The 15,787-nt window shown below is 50.6% G+C and overlaps 2 protein-coding genes across 2 annotated transcripts in view; both read left to right on the forward strand.

The window, feature by feature from the left end:
• Positions 1 to 7,332, forward strand: part of LOC103614968 (keratin, type II cytoskeletal 5) — an 8,041-nt gene extending 709 nt beyond the window's left edge. The window contains exons 1-9 of the mRNA XM_017733363.1: positions 1 to 181; positions 993 to 1,213; positions 2,362 to 2,422; positions 2,939 to 3,034; positions 3,141 to 3,305; positions 3,427 to 3,552; positions 3,852 to 4,072; positions 4,185 to 4,219; positions 4,609 to 7,332. The exon at positions 1 to 181 is cut by the window's left edge and continues 709 nt beyond it. Of these exons, the coding sequence (XP_017588852.1) occupies positions 1 to 181; positions 993 to 1,213; positions 2,362 to 2,422; positions 2,939 to 3,034; positions 3,141 to 3,305; positions 3,427 to 3,552; positions 3,852 to 4,072; positions 4,185 to 4,219; positions 4,609 to 5,138 (1,636 nt within the window). The 3' untranslated portion in view covers positions 5,139 to 7,332. The remainder of the gene's footprint in view (positions 182 to 992; positions 1,214 to 2,361; positions 2,423 to 2,938; positions 3,035 to 3,140; positions 3,306 to 3,426; positions 3,553 to 3,851; positions 4,073 to 4,184; positions 4,220 to 4,608) is intronic.
• A 3,698-nt stretch (positions 7,333 to 11,030) lies between these two features.
• LOC103614947 (keratin, type II cytoskeletal 5) overlaps positions 11,031 to 15,787 on the forward strand; it is a 6,557-nt gene continuing 1,800 nt past the window's right edge. Inside the window, exons 1-6 of the mRNA XM_017733365.1 lie at positions 11,031 to 11,716; positions 12,283 to 12,497; positions 14,115 to 14,175; positions 14,794 to 14,889; positions 15,147 to 15,311; positions 15,686 to 15,787. Of these exons, the coding sequence (XP_017588854.1) occupies positions 11,147 to 11,716; positions 12,283 to 12,497; positions 14,115 to 14,175; positions 14,794 to 14,889; positions 15,147 to 15,311; positions 15,686 to 15,787 (1,209 nt within the window). The 5' untranslated portion in view covers positions 11,031 to 11,146. The remainder of the gene's footprint in view (positions 11,717 to 12,282; positions 12,498 to 14,114; positions 14,176 to 14,793; positions 14,890 to 15,146; positions 15,312 to 15,685) is intronic.

The raw sequence follows: 15,787 nt of genomic DNA on the forward strand, positions 1-15,787 counted from the left end.
GAACCCGGTGGGATTTTCTGGTGGCCCATCTGGAGTGGGTACAATCCAAGAAGTGACTGTCAACCAGAGTCTGCTGGCACCACTGAACCTGGAGATAGATCCAAACATCCAACAGGTGCGGAAAGATGAGAAGGAGCAAATCAAGACCCTCAACAACAAATTTGCTTCTTTCATTGACAAGGTAAGACCTCGCTGGGTGCTGTGGATCTGTGGTAGAGGGGGAGTGGGGGTCTAGTAGGTACAAAAATAGGACTTCAGAGATCTCCAGTCCTTCACCCATTTCCTCCCTGCATGCCTTTGTTAATTCCCTCAAACAATAATGTCCTTATGAACAGTTACAGGGGAGAAAACAAGACAAGAAAACTGTAGGATTAGATCCAGATTTTGTGCCTGAGAAATAACACAGATTAGCTGAAACGGAATAAGCCAGTTTTGGGTCCAGGTCTAGGGGCTCAACCAAACTCCCTCTCTGGGCAATTGCAGCAGATGTGTTGGTCCTTGTTTATTGCCTGCAAGGTGAAATCCTTTATATATTGACCCAATTGACTCAACTGCTCAAGTCCTTCCTTGGCTTTTAATTGGATAAATATGTTGTATGTGTGAGCAAAAGGAAAGGCAATTAAGCCTTTTTGCATTAGTACTCAGACCTTAGCTTTAACGAAGGAACATAAATACCTTACAAAGAAAGAAACCCCAGAGGGTGTGAAAGAAGAACTTCACTGTCTGATGAAGAAAGACCTGAACCCAAGTTTTCTTACCATTGCTTGTTGGCTTCCTAAATTCTCTGGAGAGAACTCTCCACTGAGGGTGGATTTGCTCAGCTACAGGCTGGGCTAACACAGCCCTGGATAATCCAGAGGATATTCCCAGTTTGGAAACTCTTAGCTTGGGAATCCCTTGGCTCCTGCTGTGCATCACTGCCAGTTACTGAATACTGGCTGTCAGCTCACAGATATCTTCTGCCTAAGCCTCTTCTGCTTCCCAATGCTCAGGTTCGCTTCCTGGAGCAGCAGAACAAGGTGCTGGAGACCAAATGGACCCTTCTGCAGGAGCAGGGCCAAAAAAACAACTCCAGCAAGAGCAACCTGGACCCGCTGTTTGAGGCCTACATCAACAACCTGCGGCGGCAGTTGGCCAACCTGCTCAATGAGCGGGGACGCATGGATGGGGAGCTGAAGAACATGCAGGACCTCGTGGAGGACTTCAAGAACAAGTGAGTGTGAAATGGGGTGTAAATGGTTCAGCTGAACATTGAGCAATGGGAATTTTCACCCAGAGGTTGGTCAGGTGCTGCCCAGGCTCCCCAGGGAGTGGGCACGGCCCCAAGGCTGCCAGAGCTCCAGGAGCGGTTGGACACTGCTCCCAGGCACAGTGTGGGATTAGTGGGGTGTCCTGTGCAGGGTCAGGAGTCAGACTCAACGATCCTGATGCATCCCTTCCAACTCAGCTGAATCTGTGATTCTAGAATTCTGTCATTCTATGATTCTTTGATTCTATGGTTCTATGATTAATCTCAAAAAATTCAAATTCTGAAAGGCAAATATCCAGCCTGAAGTATTAACGGAGATTTCTCCAGGAAAGGGGAAAAACTTCCTCCAGTTTGTACTCCAATGCGTAACATAGAACATCACTAATCACCTCCAATACCCCTGCTCAGACTTATCTCTCCCTGCAGGACCCCAAGGCTGCCAGAGCTCCAGGAGCGGTTGGACACTGCTCCCAGGCACAGTGTGGGATTAGTGGGGTGTCCTGTGCAGGGTCAGGAGTCAGACTCAACGATCCTGATGCATCCCTTCCAACTCAGCTGAATCTGTGATTCTAGAATTCTGTCATTCTATGATTCTTTGATTCTATGGTTCTATGATTAATCTCAAAAAATTCAAATTCTGAAAGGCAAATATCCAGCCTGAAGTATTAACGGAGATTTCTCCAGGAAAGGGGAAAAACTTCCTCCAGTTTGTACTCCAATGCGTAACATAGAACATCACTAATCACCTCCAATACCCCTGCTCAGACTTATCTCTCCCTGCAGGACCCATTTTCCTCAACAGCACCAAAAAGGGTCCATTGACATTTTTCCCAGCAAAAAATGGAGACTCAGCCAGGACACAGCACCTCGTGATGGCTCTTGCAAAGCAAAATCCTCTAACCCAGCTTCACCTTCCTTGTTCTGTCTGCATTAAGTCAAAAATGGCCTTTCAGCCCTTTGAGAAATGGGAATCTCACACATTTGAGCTGGACAATTCCCAGGAGGCTGATTTGGAGATGCCACCCCCAGTCCAGATCACCTTGCAGTCCTACGTGGACACCTGTTCTGCTTCCCGAGTCTGACCCAGCACCTCTTTCCCCTTACCCCTGCAGATACGAAGAGGAAATCAACCGGCGCACGGCAGCAGAGAACGAATTTGTGGTGCTCAAGAAGGTGGGTGAGACAACTGATTGCTGAGCCAACCCCAACCATTGCACGGACTGGGAATATCCTGAGGGATGAGAGATCTCATGGAGCTGCGTCCTCATCCTTTAGAAGGGTTTTAAATCACTGTTTGATCGTGGTATTGTGGGAAAGGAATGGAGGGGCTTGTAGGAGGGAAGCAAAATCTCCTCCCACTCCCATCCCACAACACACCCAGGTGCAAAGCAGACCATGTAGAGACAGAGGGGATCAGTCATGCTGGGAATCCCAGGTACCAAGGCCAAAGAGCCAGGACCTCCCTCCTTATCCATTTCCAAATTACACACAGCACTTTTCTGGGGCAAGAGGTGCCCTCTTGGTGCTCTTCCAGAGGGGTGTGCCAAGCACAGCTTCTCTACCAGGCAGCAGGGGAAGGGGCAGCCTCGTCTCCAGGCTTGGCCATTTCTTGGCTGTGCCAAGGAACTTCTTCCTGGATGAGCAGAGGATCCAGGTGCCACAGGTGCCCCCATAGCTGCTCTTTTCCAGGACGTGGATGCTGCTTACATGAACAAGGTGGAGCTGGAGGCCAAGGTGGATGCCTTGAGTGATGAACTCAACTTCCTTCGAGCCCTCTACGAGGCGGTACAGACAAATCCTCAATTCCTGTCCTGCCACTGTCCTTGGCTGGGGACTGCCACCACTCTGGGGCTTGGGGGAGGTAAGTGCAGCTCCCGTGTGCTTCCCACAGGAGCTGGCCCAGCTCAGTGCCCAAGTGTCTGACACCGCCGTCATCCTGTCCATGGACAACAACCGGGACCTGGACCTGAGCAGCATCATCGCCGAGGTCAAAGCTCAGTACGAGGACATCGCCAACCGGAGCCGGGCCGAGGCTGAGGCTTGGTACCAAACCAAGGTGAGTTGACCCATCATTGCCACAGGAAATCCCTGCTGTCCCTAAGAAGGGCTGTTTGAGCCACGTCTTGTCCAGCCAGACACCTCAGACGGTTCAGGTTCCATCTTCCTTCTCACCTCAGTTTGAGGAGCTGCAGGCTACGGCTGGGAAACACGGTGATGACCTGCGCAACACGAAGGGTGAAATCTCAGAGCTCAACCGGCTCATCCAGAGAATCCGCTCTGAGATAGAGAACACGAGGAACCAGGTAGGAATGGCAAAAGGAGACGACAGAGCCGCATTCTGTTGTCCCTCAACACCACAGCTCAGCTTTGCTGATCTGGGACTTTTGCACCGTCACTGAAGGTGTTGAATTCCCTCCTGGAAAGGGCTCCACACTGTAAAATTTAACTATTGAGTGGTTTTCGCCAGTCTGGCTCTTCAACTCCAGCCACTTTAGCTCAGCCAGAACATTTTCCATGAACGCCCCGGCCAGAATGGGTTTCTTCCTTGGGTGACTCTCACTCAAAGGGAAGAGCAGCTTTCCAAGCCCCCCCTCCCTTGCAGTGTGCCACCCTGCAGACAGCCATCGGAGACTCTGAGGAGCGCGGGGAGATGGCTCTCAAGGACGCCAAGGCAAAGATGATTGACCTGGAAGATGCTCTGCAGAAAGCCAAGGCTGACATGGCCCGGCAGCTCCGGGAATACCAGGAGCTCATGAATGTCAAGCTGGCCCTGGACATTGAGATTGCGACCTACAGGAAGCTGCTGGAGGGCGAGGAGAGCAGGTGGGAACAAAATCCTTGTGGGCATACTGGTGACTATCACTTTTCCCATCAGAGGTTGGTTCCTCTGCCTGTCTCCGTAATTTTGCTCTAATGTCCTCTAATCCCCCAACAGGCTCAGCGGGGAGGGACTGAACCCCATCAGCTACTGTAAGTATCACAGTTCTGGATCCCAAAGTCTGGCTTTGGGAACAAGGCCTGGGAGCAAGCTTGGGAAAAGGGAAGTTTTGCCCCACATAGCATTTTGGATCCCTCCACTGTCATTAGGGGCTTGTGCAGGGGATGGAAGTTGGGCTCAAATCCTGTGGGTGCTTCCTGGAACTGGGTGACTCCCCAGGGAAGCTGTGGCTGCCCCGTCCCTGGATGTGTCCAAGGCCAGGCTGGATGGGGCCTAGAGCAACCTGGGATAGTGGAAGGTGTCCCTGCTCATAGCAGGGGGTGGGATGGGATGACTTTTATGGCCCCTTCCAGCCCAGCCCATCCCATGATTCCATGACTGCCGAGCAGATGTCCAACCCTCTGGTTGCTTTTCCTTGCAGCAGTCATCAGCTCCAGCTCCGGCATGGCTGGTGGAGCTGGCTTAGGAGGAGGATTTGGTGGACTGAGCCTGAGTGGAGGAGGCGGCGGAAGTGGTTTTGGCCTTGGTGGAGGTGGTGGAAGCAGCTTTGGTCTTGGAGGAGGTGTTGGAAGCGGTTTTGGCCTTGGAGGAGGCGGCGGGAGCAGTTTTGGCCTTGGAGGAGGAGGCGGGAGTGGTTTCGGTCTTGGAGCTGGCAGTGGAGGAGGAGGAGGAGGAGGAGGAGGAAGCTACAGCTTTGGAAGCGGAGGAGGACTTGGATTTGGGGCTGGAGTTGGTCTTGGAGGTGGATTTGGAGGAGGGAGTGGTCTGGGCACTGCTGGCAGCCACAGCCATGCCGGAGGCAGCAGCAGCGCCCTGAGCACCAGCGGAGGGAATTTCAGCTCTGGAAGTGCAAAAGGCACCAACCCAGGTGTGAAAATCGTCTCCAAAACCTCCTCCAGCAAAAAGAGCATAAAAAGCCAAAGCCTGAAGAATGCCACAGAGCACGAATAAAGCCAAGCCCAGACCCTCCCGTGGTTCCTCTGTTCCTCCTGCCCCATTCTCACCCACCTCCACCCCTCCAGCTGCCTCTGCCCTGCTTCTGCTCTGTAGTTCCCATGCATTTGGATCTCAAGTCAAGAAAAGCAGTGGAACACACGGCAACCAGAGCTCTCCAAGTCCCTGAAACAGGAGTAAAAGGAAAACACAGGCTTAAATGATTGTTCTGAATGGGGAACTGGTTTGGTTTTCTACTTGTTTGTTTTTAATAAGGCCAAGCAGTTTGTGATTGTGGCCACCCACAGCCATCAGCTAAAACAGAGCAGATAGCAGGGAGGGTTTTAGCTCAGTTCTGGCCCCCAGAAGCCCAGGGATGGGCTGGGAACGTGTGTTTAGCTCACCCTGCCTTGCCTTCACTGCTGGGATGAGCCCAACTTGCTCCTTTCACAGGAGAAGCTCATCTTCATCACAGATCTGGGGGTTTTTTCTGCTGTGTAGAAATCCCCCTGGAGGCCACTCAAAGATCCCAGGCAGTGGCTTGTAATGTCCCTCTTAAAATATCCTTCATTCTGAGTCACTCTTGTGAGATGGAAAATCCCTCTTTCCTCCATTCACAGCCAAGTTTTGAAAGATAAGATTCTTCCAGATATTGCCAAGTTTTGCTGCTGAGTCAGCTCAGGCTCTTGAGCCTGACCAGGCGTTCAGAGCACTCATGTTCGAGCAGCAGCCTGAGATGCCTCCACCCACAGATGAGAATTCACGAGCTTATCAAAAAGCTTTTCCCAGATCACTCTCCCATTCCTGTCCTTTCTCTTCTTAAATGAGTTTGCCTGCACTGGCACCTTACACGTAACCTCGGGGGTGGTTTCTGTCAGAGGATTCACCAGTGATTGATCCAGAACCGATAGAAAAGGGCTTGTTTTCAAAATAAAAGGATTTTTAAATTCTAAATAACGTTTGAGACGAGTCCTTCAAAAGCAAGTCCATTGTTTGCAGTTAAATGGGGGTTTTGTTCTGTCCCATGCAAGGCTTTGGTGGAATGTCTTCAAAAATTCCCAAATCCTCCAACAGTCCCAGTCTTGCTGTCTTTCCCCATGACCTTGGTTGCAGCAGGTGGGGAGAGTCTGAGACTGTGAAAATCACACTGGAAAAGCTTCCTGAAGGACCCTGTCCACTGCTCCTGGGGGAATTCCAGCATCTCCTCTCTGTGTGGGTTCCTCTGCCAAAATAAAGACTTTTGGGCAACTGGGAAGTGCAGCAGGTTCCATCCCAGTGGGTGGGAAATGAGGCAGTCGAGAGCAGGATCCCAAAGGAACTCCAGCGTCCCAAATCTATTTTCCCCTTTTCTGGTGGAATTTACCCCTCTGGCCTTCCACTGTGTCTTTGTATTTTTGGAAAGCACCATTAAAAACGAAAATTGCAGCTTGTTATACTTCCGCAATAGTGACGCGACTCCATGTTTCCCTTCCTCTCTCTTTTTGGAATGTGTCCAATAAAACCAGATTGTAATTTATTTGTTCTTTTTATTTATCTTTTTATTCTAAACCAGAACCAGCAATACAAAATATTCCCAACCTTCATCAGAATAAGCTGGAGGCAGGGAAAAGCTTTGGAATTCTGATTAAATTATAATTAAAATCTTGAAATCGGTTGTCCAAAAATAAATTGAAGAATTGGAGAAAACTGGAGGAGGAAGACGAGGAAAAGAAGGAGGGTGGAGGTTTATCCGTAAGTGACAAGCTAATTAATCACCAGTCATTTCTTAACTTATTGGGGTTAATCCAAAAGCTTTTCTTCCGTGGAAGGGAGGGTTTGGCGCAGCCAGGCAAAACCTCAGGATTTAATTTTTGCTTTCTTAAAAAGCCAGAGCAATCCCAAGTGTCTGCAGGGCTCTGGGGGAGGCTTTATCTGGAAGATCTGGGTTGGGGATGGGTGCTGGAGCACAACAGCAGCACTGATGCAGGTATTTCAGTCAGTCATTGCAAAAGGAGAATAAAACCAAGAGAAAGTGGAGAAAAAACCCTCGGCCAAACGATATTGCAAAGCCCTTATTGAATTTCAAAGGCTCAGACGCTTTGCTCTGCCCTGACCTCACAACATCCTGGCCCTGAATAACTCCGGGCAGAACTCGAGAAGGAGCAGGAACACGGGAGGGAGCAGGAACTCGGGAGGGAGCAGGAGCACAGGAAGGAGCAGGAACACGGGAAGGAGCAGGAGCACAGGAAGGAGCAGGAACACGGGAAGGAGCAGGAGCACGGGAGGGAGCAGGAGCACGGGAGGGAGCAGGAACTCGGGAAGGAGCAGGAACTCGGGAGGGAGCAGGAGCACGGGAGGGAGCAGGAACTCGGGAGGGAGCAGGAGCACACATGCCAGCATGTCCCGGCAAGTTCAAAGGAGACGCTTCAGCAAAACCTCACTCAAACCCAGGTGCACCAAAACATGGGAACATCTCATCCCCTTTGCCCAGGAAATCAGAGGAGCCTCAGTGAAAGACCAAATCCAGAGACAAAACTTTACTCAGAATCCCAGAATAGTTGGGGTTGGAAGGACCCTCTGGAGCTCATACAGTCCAACCCCCTGCCAAGGCAGGGACACCTGGAGCAGGTGGCACTGGAGGGCATCCAGGTGGGCTTGGGATATCTCCAGAGAGGGACAATCCATGCCCTCCCTGGGCAGCTCTTCCAGGGCTCTGCCACCTCCACAGAAAGAAGTTCTTCCTCATGTTGGGGTGGAATTTCTTGTGTTCTAGTTTATGGCTATGACTTCTCCCTGCCCAGGAAGGTGGTGGAATCACCATCCCTAGAGGTGTCCAGGGAATGACTGGACATGGCACTCAGTGCTCTGGGCTGGTGACGAGGTGGGCATCGGGCACAGCTTGGACTCGATGATCCTGGAGGGCTTTTCCCACCTCCGGGTTTCTGGGATCCTTGTCCTGTCGCTGGGCACCACTGAACAGTCTGGAGACGTTCACATGGATTGATGAGAGACTCTCTCAAACGAGATCTTTGTATGCATATTTGGACATTCCTGTGATTGTTTGGATCCCCTGTCAGTCCTCTCTTCTCCAGACTGACCACGCCCAGCTCCTGCCATTTCTCCTCATCAAAGAGATGCTCCAGGCCTCTCATCACCTTTGTCGCTACCACTTGACCCTCTCCAGGAGCTCTTTGCCCTTCTGGAACAGTGGAGTCCAGAGTAGAACCCAACACTCTGGACATGGCCCCACCAGGGCCAAGTAGAGGGGCAGGATGCCCTCCGTGACGTGCTGGCCACGCCCTTCCCGAGGTATCCCAGGATGCCATTGGCCTTCTGGCTGCAGGGATGCACTGCTGGCTTATGGTCAACCTGTCATCCACCAAGATTGCTCGGTCCCTGCTGTCCAGAGGATGTTGCAGACAGGCCAAAAAACCAGTGAAAGTTAAAAATAAACTCTGAGTCACCTCGATTTTTGAGCTCACTGAATTGCACAGGTCAGGTGTGAGGATTTAACACAGCTCATGACACCCCAACCTTAACAAACCTGGAGAGATTTTAACATCTTTTTTCCAGCCCCTGCTGAAAAAAAGAGCAAATTGGAGCTCAGAGGCAGCTGAGCTCCTGCAGACAGGAGCCCTGTTCCTCCTCCCCTTTCTCTGCAGTGCCCTCACCTCCCAGGCAACCCCCCATGACTTGTCCTGCCTCTCCACAGGGAACTGTCACACCTGAGGGGCCAGCACAGCCCCCCTGCAGCCCTGAGCATCTTCAGTGGGACACTGCATGTGAGCGACGCAAACCAAGAAAGGAAAGTGTGAGGGACCGAGAGATTTCACAAGAATTTTGCTTGTTTTGGTGCCTAAAACATCATTTGCTTTGCTCTTCCAAATCCTTTGTAATATTCCAGTTAATTGCCATTGTCTGCAGCAACAGGCTTTCCTAGAAGAGCTGGAGAAGTAATGACTCCCTTCCACATGAATCCTTTCGCTCTGCTTTAATTAAAACCTGTGCTCCTGTTCCCAGGTGTGACTTTGCATAAGCGATTTGGGAGTCAAAGGCAGGTTCCCTGCCTGGCCCCTGTCCACAGGCTCCCAGCACAATTGTGCCAGTTCACATGGGCAGGCGTAGGAAAGCAAATCTCCATGGATGTGCCATGCTTGGAACAGAGTTTATTTATTTTCGGTATCACTCTGTTTATTTCCAGCGCCCAGAGGTCTCATGGCTAAGGTTCCTGCCGCTGTGAAATCGGGGATCGTTGGGTTTGGATGGAGCCTGGGGTGAAGTTTTCCCAGCGAAATGCTGCATTTCCAGCACGCAGGACATTGCCACATCTCCACTCCCGGGGCGAGAGCACCCCCTTGCTACAGCCCAGCCGCCTCCCGGTCAGCGGGAGGGATCTTGGATCAGCCCATCAAGGATCGGCTCTGATCACGCCCGCGGGCACCGGTGACTCACTATTGGAATCGGGAACACTCGAAGGAGATGGGAGTTGGGAGCGCTGCTGTTTTCTGTTTCAAGGAGACAAAGCCCAACCAAACCCAACCAAACCCCTCCTGCTCAGGTTCTTTCAAGTTCCCAGACGGAAAAAAAGCAGAGGTTGGAAACACATCAACACAAACAAGCTCTGAGATGCAGCTGAACCCCTTCAGCTCCTCCTTTTGGATTGAGCTCCGGCACTTTTTGCTCACGCAGATGAATTTGGGAATTTTTTTGGCTCAGGGTCTCATCCCTCTGTCTTTCACAATTCCTTCACTTGGTTAAGGTGGGCAGTCCTGGCCAGTGGGCAGAATCCAGTTCACAAAAGTATTTGGGGAATGAGGGGATTTCTTCTCCTGTATCTCATGTCCAGCTCTTCATGGACACAAGAGTAGGATCCCCAACTCTCAAGCCTTTACACAGCCCAGACTCATTGTGGGGGTTGAAACTCCTCCACAAGGGTTCACCCAGGAGCAACATCAAGAGGCAAAAGCTATTTTAGAAAGTTTTTCCAACTGTGTGATCTCAGTGGAGTGAAGGAGGGGGTGGGAAGGAAAGTGGGTGAATTCCCCTCCATGGAACATCTTGGAGAGCCAGCAATGACGTGGAAACTGTTGGATAAATATAAGGTGGGGAGCAGAAAAAGTGATAAAAATACCACTTCATAGGGAGCTTTTGAACCCTGAGCCTGACAAGGAGGTCCTACAGAACCACAGTCATTTCAAGCAGCTTTTTCATAGTGTTTTATAAGTCTCTATTAAGGAAAGTACTACTCGATCTATTTTGACGTGATTTTGGAAAAGGCATTTACTTGCTGTCTTTCAAAGTCATGTTAACTATTTCCTCAGTTTCCCCTGGAACAAGGGGAGATGATTTTTGGTAAGATCCCAGAAAACACTGCCATGACACAGCTTCCACTCAGCTCATCTCTTCAAGCCCATGATCATTTAGATCCAGAAAAAAAAATCAAACTTGAATATTAAAAAAAAATCACAACATCAGCACTGATCATTAAAACCATCTTCAGACCCAACTTTCCCGAGCCAACAACAGGACATGCATGGCTAGTCGCAGAGCTGGAAACCCTGGAAAAGCCCCTATTTTTCTTGCCTATGCAACGTGTTAAACCTTAAAATTCATCTTGCAAAATCTTCGCTTTGCTCAAGCGAGCGAGTCCTTGGCTTGCCTGAGGGAAAGCGGCTCCCAGGGTCTCAGGAATCATGTTGCATCCTGCCCCTGAGTGCAGACCTCGTCCCATTCAATTCTAATTTAATGACTCAGAGCGGCGGCTTTGGTGGAGGGGGGAGCTCCCTCTTGCCGTTACTTTCCTGCCTGCAAACAATGCATTTTTCAGCGCCTCGCCGTAGCCGAGGTGTGTTTGACAAGGCAAGTTGCTGCAAGGCACGTCAAGTTCTGAAGTCCCGTGCCAAGTTTTCCAAGCAGATAAAAGAGGAGGCTCCCAAGCTCTCCCATTACAGGGGTTTCTGTCTCCATTGCCCTCTGCTCTTTTCCTGCTGCGCAGCCTTTTTTTGTTTTCCTGTCTCCTACCCTTTGTCTTCCCAACTGAACCAGCCATGAGCCGGATCTCTTTCAGATCATCTACTGGAGGGGGCATGAGGGGCTTTAGCTCAGGCTCTGCTATCGTAGGAGGTGGTGGTGGTGGGACCAGAAGCAGTTTTAGCTCTGTCTCTGTCTCCAGAGTTGGAGGAGGAAGAGCTGGAGGTGGAGGAGGTTTTGGAGCTGGCGGTGGCTTCGGCAGCAGAAGTCTCTATAACTTAGGTGGAAGCAAAAGAATTTCCTACAGCTCGGTTGGTGGAGGTCTACGGAGCGGAGCCGGGGGTGGATACGGCTTTGGTCTGGGCTCTGGTGGTGGAGCAGGAGCTGGCTTTGGCTTAGGAGGAGCTGCTGCCGGTGGTGGCTATGGGCTGGGAAGTGGATTTGGGCTGGGAGGGCCCGGATTCGGTGGCCGAGGTGGCCCCGGGTTCCCTGTTTGCCCACCTGGTGGCATCCATGAAGTGACTGTCAACCAGAGCCTCCTGGCACCCCTCAAGCTGGATATCGATCCGGAAATCCAGAAGGTGCGAACGCAGGAGAGGGAGCAGATCAAGACCCTCAACAACAAATTTGCCTCCTTCATCGACAAGGTGAGAGTTTGGTCTGAACCATCAAGCCAGGCATGCTATCAGTTGCCTCAGGAAAAAAAACTTCAGGAAGAAACTTCCTTTGGATTTAGGGACTTGCCTGAACTGATCCCAGCTGAAAAACAACGTGGGCTTGGCTGAAAACTGAGAACTGTTTCATGTTTCCTCTTAGCAAGGATGAGTTTTTCAGCGCCTTTATTTTATTGACAAAGTAATTCTCTCTCTTCCCTGTAAAAACCATCCTGGGGTGGATGGATCTTCTTCTCTACAATGGGATAGAACCAGTTTAAACCAGGAAGGTGGGCTGAGCATCTACTGGGGCGAGAAACATTAAAGTTGCAAGTACAGGTGCTTGGCCTGATTAAAACTCCTGAAAAAGTCTTGCTAAACATCTCCAGAAGCTTCTGATACTTTTGAGAATCCAATGCCCTAAACTGGGACACTCCTAATAATTCCCCTCTGATTGTCCCAACGTCTGTTGACCTTTTCGTTGGCGATCCCACCTTTTCCTGGCAGTTGTGAGGTTTTCTGTGCTGTCCACACATGTCCCTGGTTTTGTTCCTCCCCAGGTGCGCTTTTTGGAGCAACAGAACAAGGTGCTGGAGACCAAGTGGAGCCTCCTCCAAGAGCAGGGTCACACTGTTACCAGGAAGTCCCTGGAGCCCATTTTTGAAGCCTACATCAACAACCTCCGGCGGCAGCTCGACAGCCTGGTGGGAGAGAGGGGCCGCCTGGACTCCGAGCTCCGCAACATGCAGGACATGGTGGAAGACTTCAAGAACAAGTAAGGAATCGCGTTCTGCAGCTTAAATCATTCCAGCCAGGAAAATCCGGGCAGGTGGCTCATGCCTGCTGGTGCACACATGGTGTTTGATCCGGCTTCCTCTTCCCAGCATGAAACACGCTCCCAGAATTACCCCTTGTTATTTTACATTTATCACGAGCAAGATCAGCGTTTAGCACAGAATTCCCAGGAAACAGCTCTAGCGTAACAGAGGTCATGGTCTGATCCCTGGAGTCTCCTGAAATAAAATACCTGGAGACAGAAAAATTAATAAATCGTGAGAATAATAGGCAAAACTGGAATGAAACTTAGCCATAAACTTCCAGCTCAAAAATCCCCCATTTCCCATTTTGTGAAGGAAATTCCAGCCCTTCTCGAGGGCCCAGGTGAGTGCTCAGCCTGTCACCTCCCATCAGCTGGAAGATGATCAGCCCTTTGCCAAAAATTTCCCTGGGGAGGGAATTAAGCCCCTGCTGAGCCGCAGGATCAGGTGGAGGGAGGATGGATCATTCTCGGGACACACCAGTCAGCACCTGCTGCCTGGAGGGGGTTTTTGGGGGGATTTTTAGGTGAGGTTGTTGACTTTTATTTGGCTGAGCAGAATCTGTCTCTTCTTCAACCAGTCCTGGCTGACTGCAAATTTGAGAATCACCCTGCAGGGCTAGAATATGTAAATATTAGGTAGTTAAGAATGGGAAAAGACAGATTTTTGAGAGAGGGGCTGACGATGACGCTTAGATCCAACAGGAGGGAGTGGCAGAGCCTCTGGTGTAGTTTTGGGTGCATTTGAGGTCTTGAAAAGTGTTCTAGGCTTTTAGAAATACTGGTCAGGCCCCAAATGATCAATTCTACAGCCTGGATATCAGTTACCTCCTGGGAAAGAGAACACATTTAATTCTCAAGTCTAGAGTTGGTTCCCAGTCCACTGGCTAATTCCCACCTCTTCCCTTGTCCACTCAGAGCTCCGTCTGCAGGGAAAGCTCTGCCAATATCTGTGAGAGGACTGGCACGAACCTGCCTTTGAAAGCCAGGTCTTTGTCTCAAGAGCCTGCATGTTTTGTCTACTTTCTAGCTAAGCCCTGCCCTGATTATCTGATGAGAGGATGTTGCTCAGAGCCATAAAAAGTTCCACAGAAACGCTATGAGAGCTGTAATGATCCTCTCTTGCATAACCATGGAGTTTTTGTTTTAATTAAACGCTGCAGTGGGTTCTTCAGAGCCATTAGCATTATTATAATATCAAATATCAAATGACTGCTTTATTATACATTTGTAGGCATTGCAGAGCAGCTTTGTTGAAAGCCTTTTGCATAACTTTGCTTGGAGCGAAGGTCACAGGGAATGGCTGCTCCTGCTGCCTGCCAAAACGGGCTCTGAATCTGCACATTTGTGTATGAGCTTGACTTTATGGGCAGTGATTAAAATATATTAATTTAACTGGGACTACTCACACCATGGAGTCCCACAGTTCAAAGACAGCAATATTTGCTCTGTGTCTGCTCTGGATAAACATGTGGGAGTAGGGAATATATCCATGAGCCACAACTGATGATTTGGGAACGGGGTGCTCCCACCTCTTCATTCCATCCAAACCCCCTCACTCTTTTATCCTGGCAGATATGAAGATGAGATCAACCGGCGCACAGGTGCTGAGAACGAGTTCGTGGTTCTCAAGAAGGTGAGTGGGTTGGGAATTATGGGCCAGGAACTGGAATGAACTCACCTTGCAGAGTTCAAGCAAAGCCGGTGGGAGTTGGGGTCCTGCACCCTCATGGCTGGGTCGAGCTATGAGATCAGCACATCCTGGGCTGGGTCCTCCTGAGGCCAGGAACGGGCACAACCTTCTCTGTGCTGATAGAGCTGCCCTGTTTTCTGGTCTCTTGTAGCTCAGCTCAACTCAGTCTCTGGTCACATCCTTGTGAGTCAGAGCTTTGCCTTCTGCCCAAGAACCTGGTTCTGGCTCACAGTTGATGTCCAACATTACATTAAAAATATACCTTGATCACAGGGACATAAAAATGAGCCTAAGGAGCTGCTGGCACTGGCACAGGTTGCCCAGGGAAGCTGTGGCTGCCCCGTCCTTGGAAGAGTCCAAGGCAATCTGGTCTATGGAAGGTGTCTCTGCCCATGGCAGAGGCGGGAATTGGATGAGCTCTCAGGTCCCTTCCAGCCCAAATCATTCCATGATTCCACGATTCTATGCATAACAGACCTGGAAGCAGACATGGTGCTATTGGTGTCCTGAAGCCCCTTTGGGTTCTGGTTTCATCAGAAACCATTGTTATCTTCTCTTTAGGACGTGGATGGTGCTTACATGAACAAGGTTGAGCTCCAGGGCAAGGCCGATGCGCTGGCAGAGGAAATCAACTTCCTGAGAGCTCTGTACGAGGCGGTGAGTGGTTCCTGGAGAGCATCCCCCTGCTCCTGCCCCGTGGATCCCACACCCGGGGCTCTATGGGAGCACAGGAAAAGGTGGTCCGAGCCTTTTGGAAATGATAATGCAGAAATAAGTTAGAAAAGGGCAAATGGAGATGGAGCAGGGGAAATGCAAGAAAACAGCTTGGCAGGGAGCACTCCCAAACCACCTCGTCTCTGTGGTTTTCACCATGGACGCCAAACCATTAACTTCATTTTTTGCATCTTTTGCAGGAGCTGTCCCAGATGCAGCAGCAAGTGTCCGACACCTCCGTGGTCCTGTCCATGGACAACAACCGGAACCTGGACCTCAACAGCATCATCGCTGAGGTGAAGGCGCAGTACGAGGACATCGCCAACCGGAGCCGTGCCGAGGCTGAGGCTTGGTACCAGAACAAGGTGAGTAACCGGGGTGACACTGATTTCTGTGGTCAGAAATGATCAGAAATTATTTCCCATCAGCTGAGGGGAGACAGGGACGAGATATTCGAATGTTTTGACCTTGGGCTTGCAGAGTCACTGGTAGAACTGGCCTTAAACACTCGCCCTTCCAGGTTCTTGTAGGTGACAATGCTCTGGTCCCCTGTGCCATTAGGCACTGCCTTCCTGGCACATATTGAGAGCTAAGGGCAAGTGCCATTATTGCATGGGCAGATTTCAGAGGAATCTTGTCCCCCACCCACATCCAGACCTGCACTTTGTTCCCTGAAGTCCCCTCACCCTTCCCTGAGCTCCCGGTGCTCACCAGTGCTCTCCTCCTTTCCGTGTACCAGTACGAGGAGCTCCAGGTCTCTGCCGGGAGACACGGGGACGACCTGAGGAACACCAAGATTGAGATTTCAGAGATCAACCGGATGGTCCAGAGGCTGCGGAAT

This window comes from Corvus brachyrhynchos, unplaced genomic scaffold, assembly GCF_000691975.1.
Source record: "Corvus brachyrhynchos isolate BGI_N302 unplaced genomic scaffold, ASM69197v1 scaffold875, whole genome shotgun sequence".
Taxonomy (NCBI): Eukaryota; Metazoa; Chordata; class Aves; order Passeriformes; family Corvidae; genus Corvus; species Corvus brachyrhynchos.